This window comes from Tinamus guttatus, unplaced genomic scaffold, assembly GCF_059628265.1.
Source record: "Tinamus guttatus ecotype Peru unplaced genomic scaffold, ASM5962826v1 Tinamus_guttatus_pri_ptg000472l, whole genome shotgun sequence".
In the NCBI taxonomy this organism is placed as follows: Eukaryota; Metazoa; Chordata; class Aves; order Tinamiformes; family Tinamidae; genus Tinamus; species Tinamus guttatus.
Window position 1 is genome coordinate 5,120,945 of NW_028289006.1, and position 27,644 is coordinate 5,148,588.

General features: G+C 40.1%; 1 protein-coding gene across 1 annotated transcript in view; it reads right to left on the minus strand.

The window, feature by feature from the left end:
- The window catches only part of VEZT (vezatin, adherens junctions transmembrane protein), a 44,613-nt gene that overhangs the window by 2,699 nt on the left and 14,270 nt on the right, over positions 1–27,644 (minus strand). Inside the window, exons 4-11 of the mRNA XM_088532952.1 lie at positions 27,073–27,248; positions 23,680–23,955; positions 19,439–19,576; positions 11,703–11,850; positions 8,566–8,897; positions 7,586–7,779; positions 3,329–3,429; positions 2,288–2,495 (exon numbers count right to left, since the gene is read on the minus strand). Of these exons, the coding sequence (XP_088389078.1) occupies positions 2,288–2,495; positions 3,329–3,429; positions 7,586–7,779; positions 8,566–8,897; positions 11,703–11,850; positions 19,439–19,576; positions 23,680–23,955; positions 27,073–27,248 (1,573 nt within the window). The remainder of the gene's footprint in view (positions 1–2,287; positions 2,496–3,328; positions 3,430–7,585; positions 7,780–8,565; positions 8,898–11,702; positions 11,851–19,438; positions 19,577–23,679; positions 23,956–27,072; positions 27,249–27,644) is intronic.

Here is a 27,644-nt window from a genome sequence, read left to right on the forward strand (position 1 = left end):
AAGATGGGGGTTTTCTTCCTGGACTCCAACCTATAACCTCTGGACAACATCATACTGCGTTGGTCAGACATAACAGCTTTTTGGAGCTTACCTCTTAGGGAGAAACCTCTTCAGCTCCTCCACCAACCAACCAAAACCCTAACACAGCAGAATGCCTTGCTAGGAGAACACATGAATTCTGGAACACAGTCATCCCGTAAAAGCACGACTGAAGAGGGCATAAAAGATCAAAGCTCATTTAGAGTCGAAAAGAAACTGCTTCCAGGGTGATCTGGATCGGGGAATGGACTGGAATTTTCTGGGATCATAACGAAGCACAGATTATCTGGAAATAACCTAAGTGTTCTTTGCAAGACACCGCTGTAGGAGTGAAGATGCATCTCCCTGGGGCATTTACTCTGAGAAACTTCTCCACGTTGTTGAGGGGGGTTCCAGAGGGCCCATCAATGCTGAATTAATGGTTATGAAAGCCCCAGGAAAAGACTCTTTTTCTACTTGGAGAAGCAAGACACAAGAATATGCATTCACACACCGACTGCAGGATCAGTCTGGAGCACAGAGATTACAAATCTGCATCTGTAAAGGGCCATGGAGAAACGCTGTGTTACAGCCCTCCTTCGGCTTGGAGCAATGTGGGCAAGAAGATGACCTCCTTTGATCTAAAATCTCCAGAATAATGCCAGCCACAAATGTAGAAAGCACAACTCCCTAAAAAGACTCCTTACAAGGATGACTGTCATGGACGGATCAGTAAAGTCTGCTGTAGCAACACGCTACGGTTACTGACAGGTTACATCAGCAACCCTGTCAATAACCTATATGGCCATTATGTCATACTTAACTGACTTATGCTTTTTTTTTTTTCCTGGAGAAATAATGAAGAAATTCCTCAAAAAACAGTAGAAGATGCCATGTCTGAAAGAATGATACAAACAGCATTTTAGATGCACGGTGTTCTGTGCCAGAGGGAAACGGTGCGCACCGCGTTCACAGGCGCTCCTCGTGCTCTCTGCTTCTGGAGAGGATGGAGGGAGTCTGTGTTTAGTCCTAAGCAGGTGAGTGAAATCACACTTTCCTCCTTCCCCACCAGAGAACTTGTACTCCTGAAGGAATGTTGTATCTGCAAATGATGTGAAGGAAAGGACCCAGTGCCAGAGAGGAAGGGGTTCATGTTAGCAGTATGTTATTGAAAGCTAGGGGAGTTAGCTCTAGTTTCCAGGCTTAGAGCTGTTCAGTTAAACTAGTCCATTAATTCAAGAAAGCTGTGACCAGAAATAGCTTCAGGATACACTGATTTGCACAGGTATCTTGTCATAACATACATAAGGAAATATTCTTCCTTATGCAAGCTCTCCCAACATCCTGATCTCCTGATGTCTCCTGACATCTCTTTCTTAGAACAGTCACTACATCTAGGATGTCAAGACTTGAACTGAGGGTAAGGTTCCTTCCTTCTCCATTGAACTGAGGTGAAAGAGAGACTTGAAGAGATTTATGGGAGGAGTTGTGTGGGGTCCCATCTAACAACAGGAAGATGATACAGAAATCCTACTCCTGAGGAGAATCTGATACAATCTTTTCTCTTTGCTCTCTGAACACAACTGGAAGAGAAGCCAATACCAATTGCTGGAACTGAGACCAACTATCTTGTTGAGGCAAGAGCAATTTGCATATTCCTGCCTCTGAGTGCAAGTGGATGGAGCTACCCAGCAGTTCTCATCAGAGTGGGTATGAGCTGGTTCCAAAGAATTCTTCATGATAGCTTTTTTTGGAAAATAGTCTACATACTCACTCTGTCAGGGAAACAAGAGCTTCTTTTACATTTTTATGGGCCTTTTAATATTTCAAAGTCTAGCTGGTCACTTTAATCTGTACATTTTTGTTAGTCTGGATAAATTCTGACAGTTACTTCAAACTTTGAAAAGTAATTTAGTAAGGCACCCTCATTAAAATTCATATTTACCAGGGAGCAGAGGGAAAGCCAGCTCCGTTCGTTAGTGCCTGACAGTTCTCTGAATGCTGTGCTTAATATTTTGTGTAGTTAATATTTTAGCTCACTATTTTGTTTGGGGCCGATTTCCTTATAGTGCTTTCCAATATATCGTCAAATGATTTTTAAAAGGTCATTCCAAACGGATGGAAGAGTAAACAGGGGGTCACACAGCTCTATCAAAGACATTACTGTAGCTGCGTGCTATTAGTATTCTAATAACAGAGTCAGAAGTTGATGGTAAACAGGCACCCACCCTTTCTTAGAAATAAATTAATATTTCAAAGCAGTGCTTACCATGGTCACTGAATAGCAGCTGTTTCCATTTCTGTCTTTCTGCTTCTGAAGCTTTAAATCCCAATACGGATTTCAATTCCTGTAACACCCGCTTGGATTCCTCTCTCTCCCGTTTTTGTCTCTCTCTCTCTTCCTGGGAAAAGCAGTAAAAATCTTCCCTTTTGTATTCACTGTCCATATCTGAATCATCAACATATGCTTCCAATTCCTAAAGACAGGAAGGATAAGGCCAATTTTTATTGTTCACTTTCAGCACAGATCTTGTCCCACCAGCTGCTGTGTGATGCAGGGACCCCAACACAAGGCAAAGTCCCGAGGCAGGGGCCGACCCTCCTGCAGGCAGCTTGGAGGGAGCCCCCTCACTCCAGGTTTGCAGAACTGCAGCCACCCAAGACTTCTTCTCATATAAATACACAACGATCATAAAGTGATAAAAAATGGAAGTCCATTGCTTCATAATTACTGATGGAAATAAGCAATGCCAATGTGGTTTTCTTTTTTTTTAACTTACACTATGCAATTTTTAGCCATCCAGGCATCCTGCTAATTTAACTCACGTCAATCCTTAGATGTTTATTGTGCTGAAGTCCGTTTTAGGCATCCGAAAAATGCAAAGATACCATAAACTGAAGATGGACTGTATTGCCCGAAAACACGTCATTTTGGGATCTGCATCAGTTTGTCTTATAAAATGCAAATAAGACTCAACTTTTGCCTTTTAGCAAATGTTTTATTTTCCCTGTATTAGTTTGACTTGTGTTTCCGCCTTTCCTTTTGTCCAATTATTTCTAATATTATACATGAAGAAGAAAATGCTAGTGCCCTTCCAACATGGGGAGAATCTCCCTGTGAAACAACAGAGATAAAATATATCTTTTTTTTTCTTTTTTTCTGCAAGTCCACATACGAAATGGCAATGGGTACTTGCTTTATCTGCTTTGGCAGTACAAAGAAAGCTATTGCAAAGCAACTGAAAAAAATTGATAGAGAAAATAACAATAATAAAAAATATGTTTATTAAGTGTTTCTTTTTCTTTTTACCTGCTCTTCAGGGATCGGGTCTTTGTCTTCAATGTGCAGGGCAGGCTGCATTAAAGGTACTGCAGTATGCTGCAGGCTGTCCCAGGAAGCTTCAAGCTTGCCTTTGGGAGGAAAGAAAGAAAGAAATGTATTGGGAAAATAAAGAAAAGAAAGAAAGATTGAGTGGTTTATTTGACTCACTCAGGGAGGGTCCAGGTATTTTCATCAGGCAGCTTTGGCACATATGAAAAATGGTGAGAAGGCTGGTTAGAACACACTGAAACCTGTGTAAGAGAGACTTGTATGAAAATGGCTAAGTTATTTAAGTTGGGTCTGACGCAAATTACCTTGGAATACTTCAACTAACAGATCTCAACATTTTTATAGGGTTTGAAAAACCGCAGAGGAAAGGAAAAATCTATAAGACCAAAAAAGAGACTTGCTGCCCAGGTTTAAAAAGTGAAATAATATAAGAAGTGCGAAATTATAGGCCAATTCAATTCATTAAAAAATACTGGAAGAAATCAAACAAAATTTATAGCCACTTGGAACACAGTAAGGAGATAAAAGACAGCCCATGTGGATTTGTTGAGAATAAAAGATAACAAACCATTCCAATTTCCTTTTCTGACAGTTCTTATGACTAGAAGAGGCCAAAGGTATCCTGCATCTTGTTTTCAGTGTGACTTTTGACACTGTCATGACCTGCCCATAAACAAAATGGCCAGCAAAAGTTGCCAGTAGGTGACAAGAATGCTCTTGGGAAACCAGAGCACACACACTGCTTTCAGACAAAAACAACATACTCATTGAGGATTTGCCTCCAGTCTGGTACTCTTCAATATTCTCAATGGGTGAAAGAAAAATGTTTAAGCTCATTGAATCTTCTGACACTTGGATAATCTGCAGAGATACTGAAGGGCAGATTTAGAATGAGAAATAAATCAGAGAGAGAGTCCAGGAAGAATAGGATTTTAGATACAGCACTTCAATGACAACAGTTGCAAAGTTCTGTGCATTGGAATAGTTAAATGCACAAATATGTGATGACAAATACGCAGAGACCTAGTCAACAATATTCTGCTGTGATCAAAAGCCAAAGTACAAACACATATAACCAAGTGCGCAGACTGTAAGACACATGAAATTTCATTTTCACTCTGCTTGGCACTGGTATGGCCTTGGAGGGAACATTTTGCCCACTCTGGGACTCCTCAGTTCAATACTGTGGACCAACTGGAGGGAGTTCAGAGAAGAACAGTAAAAATTATCAGAGAATTTTAAAGATATGCAGAATATTTGAGGGATATGCAGTTTTGTAGAAAAGATAGAAAGAAATATATTAGCTCTTGTCAAAAGTGCAAGAGAGAGCCATAAAGGGGAAATAGAAGTCCATTGTGGGAAGATAACAGCGATGTTTTCAGATTGCGGTAGGATGTATTTATATTCAATACCAGGAACAACCTGTGTGCTGTTATGGCAGTTAAGTGCTGGAATAGATGTTTGGAAATGCTGTAAAATATCTCTGGAAGAGGTTTCCAAGAACGGCCAAGCAGCACTTAGTCGCCAATGGGACCTGGGCTCTATGACCTCCCCAAGCCCCACTCCTACTTTCAGTTTCCAATCCATACACAGGAGACTTGAGGGATGGTATTTGAAAGTAGACAGTTTACATGAAAAATGCCTCTAATGGTGCTCAGCTTCCTGCTTTCACAAACAAAGGAAGTTTATAATTCTCTCGTTGCCTGGGCTGAGCTAAAGATTTGCTATTCCAGAAGTATCTTCCAGCAAAGTGATGGTTTAGAAGAAAGCTGCAGCCTGCAGTGAAAATTGAAGTGGAAAACTGTCAAGAGATACCACATTTTGCTAATCATAAATAGTAAGGTCTTGAATGTATAAAGACAAATTCGGAGGAATAAAACGAAAGTTACCAATGAAAAGCGAATGAAAAGCTTGACTACCCAAAACAGATGAGTGAAACAGCTGCTCTAGTACGTACAGGCTACAGGTCTTCTCTCTGGGATTACAACACTGCTAAGGAGCAGTGCTACCAGACCTTGTATTCACAGGCCTCAACTGAAACTGCTGCTCTTCAGTTTCTCTCCGGCGGGTCAAATGCAGGAGTCAAATCCGGGCAATATGCAGGAGTGCATAGCGGAGCACTGTGCCTGTGCTTCCACAAACACTGGAGACAGGTGTATGCATCTGCAGGATGACAGGCAACATGGAAATGCAAAAGAATGCAACTGGAGCAGTTTGAGGAGTATTATTTCCAAGATAGTTTAAACAGTGCTCTAACTGGCTGTAAAAAGTATTCTTCTGTGACAACAGCAGCAGGTTACTATATGCTTAAACTGCTGAGGCCTCAAGAGGTAAATTGGTTTGATCAGTCAGGCAAAATGTGGAAGGATAAAGAGAAGCTGGCAGAAAGTCTAGAATCAACGTTTGAAGTGATTAAAGAAAGATCAGTGTGTATCCACAAATCGATGGACACAAAATATGCTTAAGCAGAGATGAATTCCCCTAAAGGTGATAAAAACACCCCTTCCTCTCAGCATCTGTGAGGTGGCTGACAGGGCGAGTGACTAATGGCACTGGGAATGCACCCGGTCCTGTGAGCAGAGGAGAAGCCGAAGGACGTTCACCAGAGTGACCGCGTGCTTCAGGTATGCTGGTATCACCACGCATGGCCTTGTAAGACCAGCTCGCAGAAACCAGGCTGAGCAGAAATGCATCACGGAAGTCAGATGTAGACAGATAAAAATAATGTCCAACGAGTGACATAATTAAAAAGTAGTTCCCGTGGACTAATTCAGCAAACTGAATTGGAACTGTTGGAAAAAAGAGAGATGTAAACCCAGCACACTTCCAGGAAGGTCCTGAGACAAATTGAATGTAAGAAAGAATATTATTTATTTTTATGTCCTGCACAATCCTTCCCCTCTAGATCATACATCAATCTATTTTTGTACTGATTTTTAAAAGGAAGAAAGTTATAAGAAAAGCATCTGCTGTGAAATTTATATACAAAGTAAAAATAAAACTAAAATGTCTAAAACCAGTATGGCATGCAGCCTAGAAATAACACTGAAGGAAAAAAAAAGGAAAAAAAATCAATGGCAGTGCTGCTTGCAGACAACATTAATGAAACGTAACAGGATAGTACAGGCAGGTGTTATTCTATTACATCAAATATTCTGATAGGTCCTTCTCTGCAGCACTGACAGGGAATTAGTAAGACCAGACTCAGGCTAACTTAGTGATGCAGTGCCTGCACCTCTATAACCAGACTCAAAATGAGCTGTAAAACCATCTTGGTGCCTGCATTAAGCTCCTCAGTGCTCCCAGGTCTGATGTGAGCACGAACAGGGTCAGCCCCTTTGCCCGCAGAAATATTAATCCATCTGCTCTATAACCCCTGCCCCCCACATATCATTAACAGCCTAGAACATTAAGAATTTGGATTTCTGTGAGTAACCTGCTGGTGCACAAAATCACATTTTCCTTTTGCACAATCCCTATTACTAACATTAATCAGATTCTGGGCTGCACCTTCCTAGAGAAGCATAAAGACTCGTGGAAAGAAGAAAAGTTAGAATTATTGGTTTGGCTCCATAGTAGACTAAGCTCCCTTCAGTCCCTTCAGGTGGCTGTGATTCAGGAGAGGAGCGTGGCCAGAACAGGGCACTGGGCAGAGGGACACAAGGCAAAACTTTGGGATGTGCTGCTCAGGGAGCTTCTTCAGCACACAGAATCTCACGAATCTCAAGAATCTCACACGCTCCTGCAGGTGTATCTCAATATGTAAGATGCTCAATGCATCTTGTACAATTTAAAACACTTCAAGACATGCCGCTGTCAAGAAAGTGTCATGACAATGTCATTGCCATTTCAATTACCAAGTAATTTTCACACAGTTAAATGAAATTCTAACAATGCAAAGAAAAGTATCTCAGGGTTGATTCATAGAAATCCTATCCCTTCACACGTCATCCACCAGTTAAAGGCAAAAAAGCCACTATCAGTTTATACCTGTTAATGTAACCAATTGAATCCAAGTGTCTAATAAATTGTAGAAATACATTTACAATTTTTAGGGAAACAAAAGCCTCAAGGTCAGCCAGTTTGCCACATGCATATCATTTTCTCAAAGTCTATAGTTGCAGCCCCTTCTCCACGTGAAATTCAGGTATATATGTCCAACAGTCTTTGGCCTGTTTGGCCATTCCATCTCTAAAGCAAATTCCATTAGTTCATAAATTAACCTTTCGTATTTACCTTTGTTATCTGGGTGTCTTCGACTCATTTTTTCCACCTGAGAAATGGCTTCTTCCCAGCAGCTGTTGCTTGCCTGGATATGAGGTTGGATATACTTCAGTTTTTGTTCCAGAACCTGATGGGCTTCTGTTGTTAACTCATGTGTCTCCTTAGTGCTAACAAGCTTTTCAAGTTCATCCTCAAGAATTATTACCCTGTGTGGTGAAGAGACAAGTAAAGTAAAATATCAACAAATATATGACTCGACCATTTCTTCAAGTTTCATTTCATTAACATCCTGCTATTTTCTACAAGTTCTCATGATCTGGTTTAGCCAAAATCTCAAAACTTTCCCAAAAATTTAAATGTAGACTTTCTCTTTATGGAGATATACCACTCTCACACTCATTATAGCAATCCTTAAGATTAAATAGTAAGACAGTTTCAACTATTTCAGTGACAAATCTTTAGAAGTATTTGCTAGGTAGTTATTGCAAGCTGAACTGTTTTATAAAGTGCTTGGTATGTTGAAAATCAATGAAAGATGTTTTCAGATTTTTCAAGAGATTGCCTAAAGAGACATTTTAATGCACGGTTTAGTTTGGATTTTTTGCAAGATATTTAAAGCATAACCAGGAAACAATATTAAATTTCCTACTGGACCAAGGCACTTTGACTTGAGGCTACGGGAAGACATGCTGAGCTGCTACAACTGGAAGTTCAGACACAGCAATGGGCAGAGTATCAGAATACGACTGGTGGTATGGAACCTTTTAAGAACTCCTGAGAGATTTCTAACGCCCAGTATGTCTTTTGAAGTAGCAATCTGGAAAAAGGCACCTTCACTAAAATCAGTTATGAAACAAAACAGGTACGGAGTACTTTCTGTGACTATATATATTTTGATCTTTTCTGTTTTTAATCTGGGATATAAACTGACAACCCAAAGAGTTCAAGCCTGAAGCCTTCCTCCCACAGGCAGGTCCTTTTGACTCACTCACTCGTTGAGCAGCGCCTTGAGGTGAAGCTGCAGGCTACGAACCGCCGTGTGGAGACTGTTCAGCTCTTTCGACTTCTGCTTTTTCCTGGCTGCCCGCTCAAAACCCGACTGGTGCTGAGTTTCAAAGTACCGATAAAACTCGTAGCTTCGCTTGAGCTCCTCGAGGCAGGCAGCGTGTGTGTGAGGTAGGCCTTGAGTCACGTCGGACAAGATATGGTGAGGCAAACTTTCCGGCGTGACCAGCGGCTTGGGGGAAGCATTGGCTGGAGAGAGCAGCAGCACCAGCCTTCGGAAGAACTCGGAGCTCTGCCCTACCCAGAGCTGAAAGAGAACCTGCAAAACACAGCCGGGTTAGCGGGGAGCCCGGCAGTGCAGCCGGCCCCCCAGATAACACGTACAGATGGGGAAAGCAAGAGCCTTCTCCAGCCAGCCACAGGAACCTGAGGAACTCAGTCTGCCGAGTATTTCGGAAGGGCATCCGTGTGAGTTCAGATCTTGTGAACCTTAGATGACTCTGAATTCTTCTATGAAGTTTCGTATATGCAATTATGCTCTGAAGATTCTCAGAGGCCTAAAACTTCATCGTTGTTTCAGACAGTCTCATTATTCACTGTAATCTGAAAATAGCCTATAGCTCATAAACGGCTGCCAAAATTCCAGTGGCAAAAAGACATTTTATGCTTTATAACTTCAAGCTATCATTTCTATCATCTACTCTTACTAACTACTGCATCGCAGGACAGCCAGTGAAACGTGTACTCCAGCCAAAACAGTATACATCTGAAGAAATCTGCGCTGCCAACTTGCTCTTTTCTTTTTCAGCCCAAGTGAGACATTTCACCAAAGCCATGAAGGTTTACAAGAGATAAATCACTTCCCAATGTTATCTATGCTACAGATGAATCCAGTCAGTCTGGACACCAGGAAAGCCACCACTGTAATTTCCCAAGAACTTCTTTTTCAATCGCAATATGAAAATAAGACTGGTTTTCTTAATTTAGACATTTGTTCTGATGACACGTAAGACCTGGCTATTTAGACAAAGTATTATGACAGGGTATTAGCATCTCATATCTCTAAAATAAAAAGCAATTACGATACTTTTCTCTCTAACACCAGTTTAAAAGAATCAGATTTAAATACGTAAGAAGAATCGCCTATTTAAAAGAATCAGATTTAAATACGTAAGAAGTGAAGAAAGAAAAAGAAAACACATAGACAAGTCGGCAGCAATCACTAAGCATCCCTGAAGGAGTGCTGATCTGAATAAAGAGGCAGAACTCAGATTCTTATGAATATAAAAGAAGGCCAATCCCCTCCCTTCAGTCAAAAGGCAGAAGCTGACACACAAAAGGCAGCACACAAAAGTAGAGAATTTCAGAAACTAAAAAGAATTACCCAAAAGATGTCTTTAAAAAAAGGCATGAGGATGAGAGAAATTGAAATTCCAAACTTATTCAGAGATGTAAACAGCTTTTCTGTCAACAAAAATTTTTCATGATTTTTATTGGCATTCAAACTTCATCCAAAATATCCAAAACATCCAAAACCAGCTCTCCTCAGCTTGGATCAATATTTATTTTAAAGCTTTTTTTTACCCTCTAAAGCAGTCTAATTTGCGGACAAGGTAACCAAAATGCACAGACTAAAGGCAACACATATCTCATATGGCCTAGGCAGGAGCTTGAACGAAATTTAAAATACTAACCAAATCTGTACACATATCTGTATTCTGCCTGCACTTTAATATAATAGCAAGTTCCCTCAAAGGGGAAAAAAAAAGAAGAGGACTAAGTATAAATTCACATCCCACAACACAAACATGTCACAAGGTTATCCAAGTGCATCCATTTTTGTATACTAAGCGTGGATCTGCTCAGGACTGGCTAATATTAGTTTAGCATGATTCAGCTGTCCCACACCCAGCCTACTTCACTGGTGCCAGCTAAGGTAAACTGAGATTTGCTAGGTGGAGCTTAACTGCACCCGGAAGGCACTCCAACCAGTTTAAAACAGCTTGAAAACTAAATTCAGCTAAATCAGTGCAAACTGTAGGTGAACAAAGACCTGGTTTACAAGCCTGGGCAACTGTCTGGCTTCTTATGTTTATAGAGAAGTGGATAAACAACTGGACTTGCAGGGTTGCAACTAGAAGTACATTTTATTAATGGCAAGAAAAAATCCCTAAAGGTTACCTGAAGCTCCCAGTTTAAACTAATTAGACTAAAGCCTCAAAGCTTATTTACCCCTGCTACTAGTCACAGTTACTGCCAAATCAAAATAGGCCAAAGTCCAGGAATTCAGTGAATAAAATGCAACAAGAGTCCGTAAAACATGAAAGTCACATAATAATGGATTTTTCCATTAAAAATATAATGTCAAAAGGGAACTGCCTAAGCAGAGAACCACTAGAGTATAAAGAATTATGATTTTGATCAAATCAGATCCTCCTTCTAATAGCAGATGTATTCATCCAAATTAGAAATACTTAACATCTCTAAACAAGATAGAAAAAAAAGTCATATATAGTTGCTACTCTGTTCCTTAAATATTTTTCAGAGATTAAAGAACTACAGTGGTTCATGTCAATATGGGATCCAAGTTTATGTTTTCTACTCTTCAGTGTAACTAAATGCAACTATTACATTTGTGATTGCAGCCAATTTACATCTTTGGATCTCTCTTTATGGAAGAGATTACCTAAAATGAGATTAATTGATTCTGCTGGGATTAAATGATATCAGAGAACATCTGATTGCTGAACAATAACCAGAGCACAAATTTATGCTTATGGAGGAGACTGGCCCAGCCTGTTATAAAACATTCATTTGAATTTAAGTGATTTGCAGAAAAGATCCTAATGTTGTATTGAACAACTAACTTCAATGACATGCAAAAACAAATCATGTAAATGCCAGAGAGCATAAGACACATGATGTAAGATTACTTATGAACTCCTTCAGTTCATTCTTACTATAGACCAGTATGTAGAAACAAACAAATAAACTCAACAATGACAAAACCTTAGGAGATTAAAAAAAAAGGTGCCAGACAGTTGAAGCAGCAGAGCCTCCTGACAACTGCCCAGCTCCTCGGGACAGTCTTCGTGGGAGCCCTTGTCCTTGCGGGTGAGAGTACCTTGAGCGCGGGCAGGCTGAAGCCGTCGGTGAGGTTGTGGGCCTCCTCCTCAGACACGTGCTCCTCGCTCAGGCCCAGCCCCAGCTCCTTGAAGGGCACGACACAGATGTAGTTGGTCACATTGTCGCTCTCGGAGTTCAGAGGGTAGGTTTGGCCAGAGTTAAGGGGGTTAACAAAGCAACGTTTGCAACAAGCACACGGAAAAGGCGAAAGTGCCAGGCAGGGTATCTTATATCTAGCTATTATATAAAAGCACATGTTTAAGTGAACGTTTTGCAATCTTTGTCCCTAGCATGGCTTTTTAAATGCTCATAGAAAGAGAGGACATTAGCAAAACATTCATGTCTAAAAACAAACATCCAAAAAGAAACAAAGAAAGTAGAATAATGAAAAATCTATGCATTCCTTTCAAATGAAGAAATTATATTAACTTTAAACAGAAAATTCCTAAGAAACAGCTCATGTCAGTCTTAAAAACAGAAATTGGTCATTTAACAAATTAGAGAGACGAATACAATACTTGTGTAATTTTATTTTTCAAAGGTAATCTACACAATAGTCCAAAATAAGGATGGTGGGACTTCCCTGTGAGCTCTGCTTAAGGAGGACTGTCCAAAGATGTTTAAAATAACTGCTCTGACACTGCCATACTGCTAATCCAACCCCAAATTTCTCACGGACACAATACCATGTACTATAAGGTTTCATACAGCCAAAACTCAATTATTTTTTGTAACTTTTATGAAGATAACTGTGCTACTGTTCTTATTGCTTTGCTATCCATCTCTGTGGTAGTGTTGACACATGGAGGAATAACTAGCCAAGGAAGGGGGTGGCTATGAGGCCCTGTGAAAATTAGCTCAGTTAACAGCACAGCTTAGGCCCTCACCCTGCCTCTTCTGATTCCTGCATTGAAAGATGTTCTTCTGAATCATCCCAGAAGGAATATGGGAATAATAACGAAGACATAAGTACATGAGAAAAGCACTTTGAGATCGGCTGTTTCAGAGACTATTGAAATCAGCAGGAAACTATTAGCATTAATTATCATTAACTTAATTTTTGTGTCCCTTACAGTGATGTCAGGACAGGCCAGTTACCCTGTGAGAACAGCAGTTACTTTGTTCCCCGCTGTCCGTGCCCAAACACAACCGGGCAAGCTTGTGTGCAGAGACGAGAGGTAGAGCACACGCAGTGGGCTGGGCCTCAGCGCGCGTCCCCAGCCACGGAAGTGCTTGAAACCTGCAAAAACAGCAAAACCGGGCACGGGGGAAGAGATTCCAGCCAAATGAAGCTCTTGTCATGCAGCAAGGCTTCACATTGGCAAGTCCTTTGTGACTGACTCCAGAAACATTTTAACTGCACAATTCCACATGCTGAAGGGATTGACCCGCTAGAAAAGCTGATTTGGGCCAATTCACACACAACTACTGAGATTACGATTTATTGATTACACAGCTATTTACACAGCTGTAAAGCCACTGTAATAATCTTGACAGGAACAGCAGCAAACTTATGTCTATCAACATAGTGCAGCCCACTTAATTCTGATTATGAAAAATAAACAATCTGTGCTATCCTGGCTCTCTCTCACAATTAATAGCTATCGATTTTTTTAATTATTAATAATTTTCTATATTTAGAATTTCATTCTATATTCATAATGTAATTCTAGAATTATGAGATTCACAAGGAATTTGTTTTTAAAAATGCACATTTTCAACCATCACAACTGTGGTAAAATGCTCAAAAAGCAGGCAGTAAACACCATGAGACTCAGATGCCAAAGGATAGACAAAAATATTTCATGCACTAGACAGCATTTATAAAATAGCACTAATTTTAGGCTAACCTCATGCTTAGGAATGAGGAATGAGAGGGAGGGCTAGTTCAAGATTTCTGTGTGGTTTAAATGATTATCCAGTCACAAAACAGCATATTTCCTCTAACATGGGAACTAGAGTCATAAGAACATATTTGCTTTGCAAAAGTAAATAAAAATATTTGCAAAGCATTCAGGAAAACAAGGCCGTAACTTAATCCTTTCCTTTATGTTTTGAGCTCTTATCTCTTAGATCCCATAAAGCTCATTGAAAAATACTTTGTCCCATCCATCTTCTGGGAAAGTTTCAAGTTTCACCCTCTTTTACTCCTAAATTTTCCACCTGCTAAATTCTCATACAATTGAGAAGATAACGGGGATTTGCTCCAAAATAAATTTCCCACTTTGGTAGAAGCATTTTGCATAAAATAGAATTTTTGTGGCTCGGGAAAAAAAAAAAAAAAAAAAAAAAGCAATGCTACACGTCTGTCCTCTAAACCAACTCTCTCTAATTTCTCCTCCAGGGCTGGAAAGGAAGCCTAGGACGGCACCCGTGCAGCCCAAAACCAAACGCAGGGTGCTGTGGCCTTCGCTCCTGCCTCGCACAAACCTGGCATCAGCCCTGCTAAGGTAGCCTGGGAGGATGCCCAGCAGATGGAGCACATGGGATGAGGATGTTTGGCCTCCTTCGGAGGGAAGAGTCAGAGCAAAACCATTTAGGATCAGTTCTCTGAAAGGCTAATCATCCCCCTTGTTAATCCTTCCCTGCAAAAAGCAGCTTCCAGCAGCGTGCACGTCTTAAAATACGTGAATACAACCGTATAAATACAACCTGAATACAGCACATAAGGGTTTCTAAGGCTCAAAAAGAGCAACAAAAAACATGCAGGGAACAGAACCATTAAGGTCATAAAGAACTGACTGTAGCTCCAAATTTTCAACCTAAAAACTCTTATGCAGCGGCGCATCATCCAAATGAGGTCATGCAGCCAAAATGCCTCTAATAGCTTCTTAAGGAATAAACTTTTAGAAAGTTTAAATATATCCCACATACATTCCCTGATCGATTTTTTCTCCAGAACAAATAGAAAACAATGTTTTCTACTAAAGCAAAAAAAAAAAAAGCACTAACTGAACTTACATCGCTCACATTTTTCTATGTCTTTGTGAAAACACTTTATTCACCTGTTCAAGTCACATTTGTTACCAGTTTAGAATAAGAGAAGGCAACACTATTTAATAATAACTTCTATATAACTGGAATAAAATATCTGTACAGGGAATATCTAATCTCTATCAAGAGCTAATATTATTTATATGTAAAAAACAAGAGTATTAGTGCACCCATGTATACAAATCAGCACTAGTACACTGCTTTTCTAAAGCATGTTTTCCTGTAGCCATCTAACAAGATCCCTAAGAAATCTGAGCTGCTGTTCACAGAATTCTCACCGCTCACTAGGCTGGAAAGAATGAGCAAAAATCTCATCTGATGTCAACAAAAAATTCCCAAGCATCTTTACTCAGATGCAAGAGTCAAACTTACCTGCAGAGTCAGACTTTGGATTTAGAACGCAAGGACAGTGTAAGTTTTTGTAAAAATGAAACAATTTCACTGTATCGAGGTGGGCTGGCTACTAAATCATTCCCATTTTATGGATAAAAAATGCCACTTTTTACAGATTTTGCTTCTTTATGAACAACTTCTGACGTTCAAGCTGTCTTAGAAAACAGTTCATAAGTGAGGCTGTTTATCCATTTGGTAAGCATATGAAACCATACACTTTCAAAGAATAAAAATTATCATGCCATATTAAGCCATAAATGAGTGAACTGATCTTGCTGCAAAGTAATTTAAAAAGGGATATTCTGATATTTTACATTACTTTAATTTTCTATATTAGTTTAATTATTATATGTAGTAACAGACATGTCTCAGTTTGAGACCTGTTTACTGTAGCCTTGAGGCAACAATTACAGATGGGATACCCAAATTATAAAAGTCCATTATAAAAAAAACCACGCAGCTGAAGGTATATTTCAGGGCATGTTCTGCAGCATCAGGACATATTTCACATTATCATCCTTCTGTGCCCCTGTACCCCTTAGGAGGTCTAATCACAGACTGGGACTTTATTTTGATAACTGGACATCACACACAAAAATGATTGCTGGAGCCCATGGCTCAGCACTGGAGTGACAAGTATTTATTTTGTGTAACAGCATCAACTGAATACTGCCAAATGAGCAAACCCAACTGCAGCATAAAAGTTTATCTCCCACTTAAATATAAATGTTTACATGAAATGCACACTTCAAGGTTTAAAGCCTTCCTGATTATTTGACAAAGTATCTAATTTCAAATGTCAGACTTTTGGGAAAAGAAAAGCACCTGAGGGCATTAGAAGCCTGGCCCAGTGGAAGAAAGCCAGCGTGGATGAACTGAGGCCAACGAATCCCACCCTGTGGAAGGAAATGAAGATGTGATAAGCGGTATCGTGTGAAGATCCAGTTCCACTTTCATCATCTTTGACTTCAATGTCCTAAGAGCTGTGCCCAATCAATTGATACATGTTGTTTCTCATCCCACATGATTCACTCTGACATTTCCTGAACTATTTTTTTTTCCCCACAATGGATCCCGTGCAGCATCTCAATGGGCCATATCACAATGGAACACATCACAATGGAACGCATCACAATGGATCCCCTGCCACATCACAATGGGACGCATCAGCATGGATCCTGTGCCGCATCACAATGTATCCCATGCGCAGCACAATGGGCCGCATCACAATGGATGTCATGCAGCATCACAATGGGCCGCATAACAATGGATCCTGTGCCGCATCATAGAATGCTTAAGATTGGAAGGGACCTCTAGAGATCACCTAGTCCAACCCGCCCTGCACATGCAGGGTCACCTAGAGCACGTGCCGCAGGACTGCGTCCAAGCGGGTTTTGAAGATCTCCAGAGGAGACTCCACAACCTCCCAGGGCAGCCTGTTCCAGTGCTCTGTCACCCTCACTGTTAAGAAATTTTTCCTTAAGCTCCTGTGGAACTTTTGGTGTTTCAGTTTGTGGCCATTACCTCTAGTTCTGTCAGTGGCCACCACTGAAAAGAGGCCAGCACCATCCTCCTCACTCCGTCTCTTGAGGTACTTATAGACACTGATCAGGTCCCCTCTCAGCCTTCTCTTCTCCAGGCTGAACAGGCCCAGCTCCCTCAGTCTCTCCTCATAGGGCAGATGTTCCAGGCCCCTGATCATCCTTGTAGCCCTGCGCTGGACTCTCTCCAGCAGCTCCACATCCCTCTTGTACTGTGGGGCCCAGAACTGGACACAATACTCCAGATGTGGCCTCACTAGGGCTGAGTAGAGGGGCAGGATCACCTCCCTCGACCTGCTGGAGACGCTCTTCTTAATGCACCCCAGGATCCCATTGGCCTTCTAGGCCACAAAGGCACACTGCTGCCTCATGGTCTACTTGTCGTCCACCATGACACCCAGGTCCCTCTCTGCAGAGCTGCTCTCCAGAAGGTCAGTCCCCAGCCTGTACTGGTGTCTGGGGTTATTCCTCTCCAGGTGCAGGACCTTGCACTTGGCCTTGTTGGCCTTGTTAGTTGCACATTCTTAAGAAATTATTAATTCCTTATTCGCTAAAGAGAAAAATGATTCAAAAGAATGAACAGTCATCAATTAAACTGCTTTCATCTTTAGTGTATTAGATATGAAGATTCAAGATTTGTTGTCCTTCAGACTAGTTGGCATTTCACACATTAAATTCCTATTGAAAGCTGTTTCAGGTAAAATCAATTCAGTTTTTCCACTTACCCAAGTACAAAGAAATCTGTTTTGTTACAGAGACATAAACAATACTCAGTACAATAAAAATATTTACTGAACTGTATTGTGACTATCCAGGAAAGACAGTCTTGTTTCAATGACATATTTAGAATATTTGTCTATTTTTTTTCCCTTTGATAAAAGACCTTTTGCTGTGGCTGGTGTAAACCAGTAGTAGTGCTAATGAATTCATGCCTCACAATGCTCTGAAAAAGTAAACCTCAGTTTACCTAGAGCAATTCACTAGTTCATACTCAGAGAACCTAGGGGAACTTAACTCAAAAATATGTTGTGGCTTTTCGTAAAAACAATTTTTCAGAAAGAATTGCAGAAGTCAGAATTGGTATCTAGTTTCCAGACATTTGATGGGAGTTCTTTTCCTTTAATTTATTAGCTTACTTTGTTATTAAATCTCTCCAGTTCCTTCTTCTCCCTTGCTGTAGGCCAGATCTCTGGTAACAGTCTGATGATGGACAAGGGTTTAAAGCTGTCAGAAGTGGCAGCTGTGAAGGATTTTGGCATGAAGGAATCTCTGGCCCCTCCAGTGTAACAGTAATATTGAATTGCACAAGGCAGTTGAATCTATTTGAAAGATGCTCCTTGTCCTCAGTGCCTATGTGATAAACATGGTACCTGTTGAATTTTCAAGCATTTGTGATACTCAGGGAAAACTACAAATTAGAGATAACCTCAAAGTAGCTACCCCAAAGCTACTCTCTATTACTCCAGTGAGGAGGAGGAATCCTTTACTCATCCTCCTCACATCTAACATTCCTTGTTTTCAGTTTTCATGTCCTGCAGAGTAGACTCCGCCTGTATCTCAACTCAGATGCTGTCACTCTATTTTTTCCATTGTATTCTGCATAGATAGAATACTGTTCTTTTCATTTGTCAGAACCTATATACATGCCAGGTCCTAAACTTTTTTCTGCCATGTACTTCTGCTGCCCCTTACTACTGACAAATGCATGACAATTTGCTATAATGGAACTTCCATCTTAAAAATTATTCAAAGACAGATGTAAGTGCCAAATTACCCAGAGTAAACAAAATGTATTTTCTTCAGCTCCTTAACTTAAGACCCATTCCATCAGATCAGCTGCTACAAAATTAAATGGTAATCTAACACTCATCCATATGGCTTGAACATATAACTTACAAGCTACAGCAATGATCTATGCACCTTTTCACATTCACTACCGGATTTCCTTTCTTCGTGGTGGAGGAATATTTGCAAAGGCCACGTTAATTGGCTCCATTTTCAGTTGTCTTTCTATGTTCTTAAAGTAATTCTTGATTATTTCCAAACTTGATATCAGTTGTTCTTATAAACTTATTTGAAGCAGACACTTAGAATAATGCTTTCTTTCTTTATATAGAAAAAGCACCGTATTTCCCAAAGCTAAAAGTGAAATCTTGAGACCAGAATGGGGGTTCCTATTCCTATACATGATTACTTTGCAAAGAAGCACTCATTTTCTTCAAAGCAGAACACACTCTTAGCTGCATGTGTGTGCAAGAACATGTGTGTCTGCACACATGCATACAATCATGTATGCATCTCTCAATACATCTCTCTCAATACATCTATCTACTCGCCAGGCACAATATATTAATCAAATATTATGTTTTAGGGATACAAAACAAGTCATTTGTCATGACAGATTTTCAATGCCTGCAACACCAACAACTATTGTCTCCATGCATGTTGTTTTCCAAAGCAGGAATAGATATATTTTCTTTTTTACTGTAATACCGGGTGAAGACGTGATTGCACATGCAGTATAATATACAGGGAAAAGCATCTTGAAATTCTAATGCCACAAAATAAAGTCTGCAATTCACTGAAGGAATACAGATTATGCTTCACAAAACTTAATCTGAACAAAGTATTCTACTTTGATTCACTTGTAAACATGCTGTTTGGAAAATTGATATAGTAAAAGCTCCGTCCAGCTTGTCTGAAACAGTGCAGTGATACTGCACTTTTCAAGTCACGTGAACTCCAAACATCGACAAAACTACAGAGAGGTAGTATTAATCAAATAGCTTTTTTACAGAAAGGATATTTTTTCAGCATGTACAGAGTAGCCAGTCTTGAAGCTCGGAAGTTGGCTCTGACGGATCGATAAACAGCTTTCCGGAGACCGCTGAGGTGCTGACTAGGATGCTGTCCAGCTTTATTAAATGGGCAAGCGGCACTGACCCTGTCAAGCAAACTTGAAAAGTAAAATGTGATACAACTGTACAGATGTCCTAAAGTATTTTTAAAAGACAGTACATCAGCTTTCATATTCCATTATAAAACTTTTTCAAAATGGCTCTGTAAACACATGAGCAAAATAATTCTTTCACTAGAAAAATAAATCTAATCAAATATTTAGGTAAGAGCCTTGGAATCCTCAGTAGAGGTCCCGATTCTGTACTCATCTGAGCCATGGCAAAACTTGTGTGGACATTTTTGTTCTCAAAAAAAATACACTAAAGTCAGCTGGGTCATATCGTTATCTCTGATAGAAAACTATCTCAGGCTCGCTGGAAGCTTTTGAAGTTTTAACCCAGAGACACTTAACACACACCTCTATATGCAACTTAAACTTTTTGGCATATAAATCATTTTTGCAGAAAAAAAGAAAGTACAACTACTTACTGTTATTTGTGCAAAACATTATTTTCTCTCAACTTTCTCCCTCCAGAATTTTACTGGCGGTATATTCAAAAAGCAATATCCAGTTATCTCTACTCATTTAAAGAATGATTCCAGCTAAGGCTGAGAGTCTGACAATAGTTTTGGTGGACTCTCCTTGCTGGCACCATTTCTACTCGAAAGGACCCGGTGTGGGTAACAGGACTGATGAACTGGCAGGGGAGGAGCAGCCTGCTCCGCCAGTTGCCACATTTGTTGGCATGAGATATGGATGAGACTTTGTGTCTACAGGCACCCAAAAAAAAAAAAAGAGAGAGAAAAGAGAAAAAAGGAAAAGAAAGAAAAAAGTAAAGGAAAAAAGAAAAAAAAAGAAAAAAGGAAAAAAAGGAAAAAGAAAGAAGAAAAGCCTTCTTCCATCTGAATGGAGAGCTGACTAAGCCAGCAGAGCTGGCACTGCTGGAGAGCTGGTCCTACTGCATAAATTCAGCTTGATCGTGCTGTGCACTGACTGGGAGGGCGAAGAGCTTATGGCCTCCCATTGCTGAGGAGGGAAAGCAGCGCCGTGCCCCCAGTTAGCAAAGCTGGGCCTCTATCAGAGTATGCGGTAGCTTAATGCAAAGGAGGATTATGCCAAATAGCTACACACTAAATCCACAAGTTAAAATATCCCCGTACTACACTAAAATATCATTAGAGCATGCCAAAATACAAAGTGATATTGAAATAATTTACATAACATTTCATAAACATGAACATTCTGTTCATAAACAGAATATTTTAAAATATATACAAAAAATGGTGTTAATTTAAGTCTCGAAATTTAACAATATTAAAGTGCTAGTCATGCCATAAGTTTCACTTGGGAACAGAGCATGTACATGTCAACCTCGAATATTTCCTAGCTTTAGAAGGTTGCAAAAGTTCACACATAGACTCTCATGTCGGTTTGTAGACTCAGGTTCTGGGTCCAAAGGTCTGGGTCTGAAGGTCCAAACAAGAAAAGCAAAACTATTCTACTATGAAAAAGAGAAACCAATCTCTGTTCTGAGATTGCATTTCCAGCTTCTCTGCAGAACAAATACTGCACAACTCACACGTGTGTGTAATGCCAGTACTTAGCAAAACAATTTGTTTTGCTTTCGGGAAGGTTTGCCTCAGTGGTATTTATAAAATACTTCTTTATTCCAGTATCGTTAAACTAATGTAATATAGTGTAAGTTTCTGCGTGACAGACATGCCACATCCCTCCTAGTATTTCTTTTATCTCCTATTTACCGTAACCGGCCTTACCAAGCGTTACCAGTATTGCGTATAACACACAAAACAGGAAGAAGCAATCTTTCTACTTCACTAAAATACTGCTTTCTCCGTTTCACCGCTTTCTGCTCGCTGCCTCAGGACGCCTCCGGTGTTCAAGGACCTCCCCGTCTTGGGCCCGCGGAGCTCGGGGCGCCGGGGGCTCCCTGCGTGACGCGGAGCTGTGGAGACGGCGCCGCTGCCCAGCAGGCCCCTCCCGCCGCGCGGGGACCCCCGAGCGCCCCGGCTCCTTGCCCGGGAGGCAGCCGCCAGCTCTGACGGCCGACCTGGGACTGGAATGGTGGGTTGCTTTGGACAGCAACTGAGGTAAAAGAGGCCAGAAGTGGTTGCTGGTTTCCTTTCTAAGCGGCTGTTGTGCTTTCTGGGGATGGAAGGGGAAGACGTGAAGGCAAAATCATGTTGTAATGGGTTAAACAAGGGAGAATTGACCAAATTCTTGTGGAGAATAATTTACTGTTAATAGACAGTCAAATATCAATAAATCAAGGGCAAAGGGTATAGAATAAAGCAAAGCCATTGATCTTTTAACGAGTGTATAAGTTAAGCTATGAGAATGCATCAATGGACTGTGCAATGGAGAGAAGAGACTGCTGTGGGATGTAGGCAGGGAGCTTTAGACCAAAGCTTACCCGGAGTTTTGATAAAGAGAGTTTAGTGTGAGCACAACTACCCTATTTCTGGACTCAGTATATTTAAATGTCAGCTGAGGTATCTTTCCATTCATTCCCTGGCTTATGCGGAGTTCAGATCATGCAGAGCTAACAGCATACTGAAAGAGCAGAGTGCATATCCGTGCGCGGAGTACTCTGCTATCTGCTTGAAATCCCACACAAAATTCCTTCCTAAAATGGTACAAGATGATACCCCAACTTTTCAGGCACCGCCATTTCCAGTGCCACATGACACTCTCTGAATAGCCACGAAGACTTTGACAAGGTGATCACTGGAGATATACTAAACTTTGCTCTGCTGAGATTTACTGCAGCAAAAATCTGGAAGGAGCAACTACCTTTTTGGATGATACATGAAGTGTTATCTCATGCAAAGAATTCCCTGTCCTGCACAGCCACATCTCTTACATACATAGATGCAGAAGAGGGCTCCCTGGACTTAGAACTTCGCCCACGCTAAACCAGATCAAAACCTGTGGAGTCTTCTTTGTATTGGACAATTATTCCAGTGCGGAGGCTGGCACAGTTGGACTTCTCCCACTCCATCCATACTCCACAATCTCTTGAAAAGCTTGCCGGAGTCTTAAATGAAGGGGCTACTAGATCAAGCACCAGCTTATAGACAGTCTGTTTTTTGTTAATCTGTTATCTAAGATATGCTGTAAACGAACAAGGAACTAGCCATTTAGACACTGACCACAAGTTCATTTGTTTAAGCCTAGGAAAAAATCCAAATATTTTTCTCATCTGTAATTCGGACAAGCCCTAACAATAATTTCGTTTAAGAATCTGTTTGCAAAGATAAGACTGACTATTGCTTAACAATATGCTTCCTCAGCAAATCAAAAAAAAAAAACAACAAAAAACAGCCAGGCAGACTTAAGACATGCTTACACATTCCAAAGGGAGAATAAAACATTTCTTCAGAAAAGCCTAACGAAGGTATCTCAAGCTAGAAAGTTAATTCAAAATAAGAAGTGTACAGTTTCCAGCCTGCATGTAACAACATGTGCTGGAGAGCAGGAGAGTTGATCTGGCATGAACAGAAGAATCTCTTGGTGCATATAGCAATTAGCCATTGGGCTCAATAACTAGGGACACTCTCTGATCCTGTAAGTGCAGAGAGGCAAATTCAACAGCAAATAATTGAAGGTTCTGAATATCTCAACAATTGTACGCAAGAAAAATAAATGTTTAAAATTTCTCCAAGGGGTGAAATGACCTTTCATGGTCTGCTTACTGTACTCGCATTACTTGGACTAATATTTGTTAAATAAAACTGGTTTTCATCTTGTATACTAAAATATTAATTAATACTTGCAGTTTATTTACACTGACTTGGTAAGTTGTTAAAAAAACAGCTCCTGAAAAATGCTAACTAACTTGGTTCAGAGTCCATTTGACTCATTTATTTCACCAATAGCACTGGAGAAGACTTTCAAAAGGGTTAGTTGCCCAATTCAGATAATGTTGGGAGACTTAGTTCTCCTCCAGGACACACAGTTTTAACACCTTATGTTGACGAATATAACAATGGCAATTACACTATTCCACAAAAGTGAGAAGCTTTAAGTGTTGTGTTTCACAGTAATTCCCCTCGCTGTGTGTAATGGCACCATTTTAGAAGACATCTGGCTTGAATGGATGTATGTATTAAAGCAAAATATAGACTCACAGGGTAAATCCTCTGGAAATGACTTCAGTCTCTTGGATGAGCCGCAGCGCTTTTCTCACAAGATTAGTGAAAGCTCGGCTGTTTGCCACCGTTTCCTCCAGCTGCAGGCAGTGCTTCCGCAGGGCCATCTGCAGCTTGGCTGTCCTCCATGTGCCCCACACCCGGAGGGTGGCGTAGACGAGCAGCACCAGCGCCCACAGCAGCCACGCCGAGTCCTCCCACCACGAAGGAAGCACCAGCAGGGCGCTTACAAAGGCGAGCAACAGCGAGACGTCCCTGCAGAGAGAGAAAGCAGCATCACCCGCACATTCCTGAGGCGAAACGAGTGGGAAGAGCATCAAGCATTTGAGTACGACATTTGAGATTTTAATATGGAGCTCTCAGGCAGACTCTGAAGGGAGCTGTAAATACCAAAAACAACACCTAAATGGTAGATTTAGATATAAAATGCATGACATTATTGGTTAGTACACATTATATTACTTTTTTTTTTTGTACCATTTTGGCAGGTCATTTTATACATATGACTTTAAAAAAGTCCCTACTCAGCATTTCAAGCAAGGGTGGATAGAAACTGGAATATCTGTATTTCCAGGTTCAAGAGGACAGTAGCAAAGGGCATGTTTCTTTTGGGTAACGAAATCCCCAAGCAATGACAGATTTATTTTTTTCCAGATTCTGAGTCATTTAACTTTGACACCAACATATCACTATTTTTTGAACACATTCTAAGAAAGACATCTTCATTAATCATTCTAAATAACTTGCTGGCTTTTAAAAACCCTGAACAAACAAGAGTCACTTCAGTCTCTTGTCAACTGTTTCTCAAGGACATTTTTAAAACTTCATAAAGGTTTTATTTTCTTTTAGAAAGATGCAATAACAATGTATGATTGCTAGAAAATAAACTGTGCTTTACACCTAGTATTATAACAGTAATTTTGTAAAACTACAATTATTACAGTCTTGGCAAAAATGAAGGGGACAGAGCTTCAAGGCATGAAAGAGTATTATTTAAAATATTTTTAATAGAAAAATCTTTTTTCACCCTTTAAAGCTGTGAATCCTATATCCTTGCTCTTGAAAATATCTGCAAAGAACATTTCCAGATTTCCAAAGCAAAAATGACTGCTAGACTTTAAGATTCTGGATACTTTTGTAGGCATGTTTCAATAAGCTTTACAAGAATAAACTCTTCATTGGTACTCATCAGTTGCAGTAAAAGCCCAAGGTTAAAACATTCCAAAGATGACATAAACTTTAGAAAGGACAGACACAGTCCTAAGAGAAAAATGCTATAAACAAAATCTTTTCCAGACAAGAAAGAACCTTTCATTTGTATAGCATTCATATTTTTCCACAAACTCCTTGGTGCGGTTGAAAAAAAAAATCATAAAAAATGAAGGACTGGAAGGGATTTAACAGATCAGTTGGTCAAATTTCAGTTTTGAGACAATTTCAGTTAATCTAGACCATCTCCAACAAACTGTAAAAAGGAGAAAATGAAGATTCCCTAAGCCACTTGGTTAGCTGTGCCAGTGCCTAACTATACTCTGGTTTCTCTTCAGATCATATAAATCTTTCAGATCCTCATGGTGCAGATTTCTCCCAAGTTCAATGTGAATCACTGGCAAATGAAGCCAATTTTTTTTTTCCTCATATCCTTCCCTTTTGGCCACAGAATGGATAATGGCTGATCACCACCCTCTTATTAACTACCTTGTGTGCATCCTAAGATGTTCCTCCGCTTCCTCGGCCTTTTGGCCAGACAATCCTAGCTCCCTCACACATTCCCCAAAAGGCTCTAATTTCCAAATCCCTTATTCTTATGGCTCTGTTTGGCCTCTGTGTAAACTACCTAAACCTCTCAGCATGTGGCATCCAAAAACAGATGCTCCAGCCTGGCAGAGAAGAAGACAGAGAAGTATAATCCTGTGTTTGCATATAACAAGGATTCTAGCATGAGATTTCCCATTTTTGGAATAATTTCCCATCTCATTCAATTTCTGCTCTACTGTAAGGGGCAGATCCTTTTCTGAAGCAGTACGCTCTACTCAATTACTCCCCACTTTGTATTCGTTTATTTAATTCTTCCTTCTGAAGCACAGCACTACACACTTGTCTTTACTGACCTTCCTATCGATTTCAAAATAACTCTCTAATTTGTCATCCTTCTGAATCTGCTAAAATGGGTGAAAACCTGGTGACATCTGTAAACGGAGTGATACTCACAAATTTGCTAAGTGCAGTAAATGAAACAATGGATAGTGGGAGGACCAGGACAAACCATCTCCCTATTGATTCCTGTCTGTTCCTGAGCAAGTCACTCTGCCAAGACCACCCACCGCCCTTCTTAATTCTACAATACAGGAAATAGTTGTTTAGATACTGCTGCAGTGAAATCCCTGAGCATTTTAGGGTGAATTTCACTAGCCTCTAATAACCTAAATGTATCTTATTTCAATGTTTAGTCTGTTCTGGCATTCTACAGCTGTGAAATTAATTGCTCTAAGCACAATTAACGTGTCTTATAAAGACCACACCAAAGCTGACACTGAATACTAAATATTTGAATCACTGTGATTTACTATTCTTCTTCACATAGTATTATGTGCTCTATTCTTTATATTTCTAATCGCCTTCATCCAAATTCCGGTGCAGAGAACAAAAGTGCTTAGTGACATTAAGAGGACACAAAGACAGCACAACTGATACCTGATGTTTCTGCCTCCCTTCTCTGTTGTTAAGGGTTCTAAGTTATTAGAGCTACCTTAGCAGGTCCATTTGAGTATTGTAGCAGTCTCTTAGTTATATAATCAAAATATTTTAAAAAGAGTGATAGTGTCATAGTGTGTGTGTATGTGTGTGTATGTACAGGATGTAGGTACTCCAATCACACTTGTCACTATAATATTACACAAATAGATTAAAATGGAATGTGGAAGATGATCACTACCCAGGCGGGGGTTAAACTGAGACTTCCCTTTACTCAGAGAACTAACAGAAGATCGCTTAGCAAATTATTAAACAAGGTTAAATAATTTAGTACAAATTTAGTCAGATACTTTTCAATGGAATATCCACTTCCAAATCCCCCCTACATAGCTTTTGAAATTAAATCAGCCATGTTACTTTTTCCTTCATAAGGGTTTGCAAGTATCCATTCATGCTCATGTAACTACCTTAGATTAAAACCTACTTTTTCAACACAATGTCCAAGGAAAAAACATACTTATCCAAAATGTGGGATTAATGGACCAGAGTGAAATCAAGACTCAGAGACCTTAGACAAAAACAGTTACTTTCTGTGGCATTTTATACCAAGAAGACAATCATTTTTCTTGCTTCTAAGGGAATATGGGAATATAGTCGTACACATGTTATATACAGTACCAAATATTAGGAGTTGCTAGGGAGCGCAGTGTTGGAAGCTGTCCATTTTCCTGTTGCCTGCACTGCCCTGCAGACAGGATACTCGGGTCAAGCAACTCAATCAGTTCCACATCCTCCTGCAGCAGAACTTCCTGCTGCAGGATGGTACGGAGTGTGTCACACCGAAATCCAACATCCTTAACAAAAATGGACAAAAGAAAAACAGACATTAATAGAGAATATGCACATTCTTAAGATTAAGTTGTTAGACTAAAGAAACCACCCAGACCTTCTATTCTTCACACAAAACTGTCTCTTCCAGAAGATCCCAGGAATATTTTAGTTACATCCTAACCAGCCACCTCATTTTTTTTTTACTGAATCTATTAGAAGATTTGTAATCAAACTAAAATAATGTTTTCTTTTTAGTATTTGCAATAGCAAACTAAAAAAAAAAAAGGAAAAGAGATATTACAAAAGTCAGCTATAGCCTATTTAATAACAGTGGGGTCAATGAGCTGGACTCAAGTTCCCCACAACGCAGGGAAATTCTCTCCTGCGCAAGTCTATGACCTTTCCCAAGGGAACTTGAT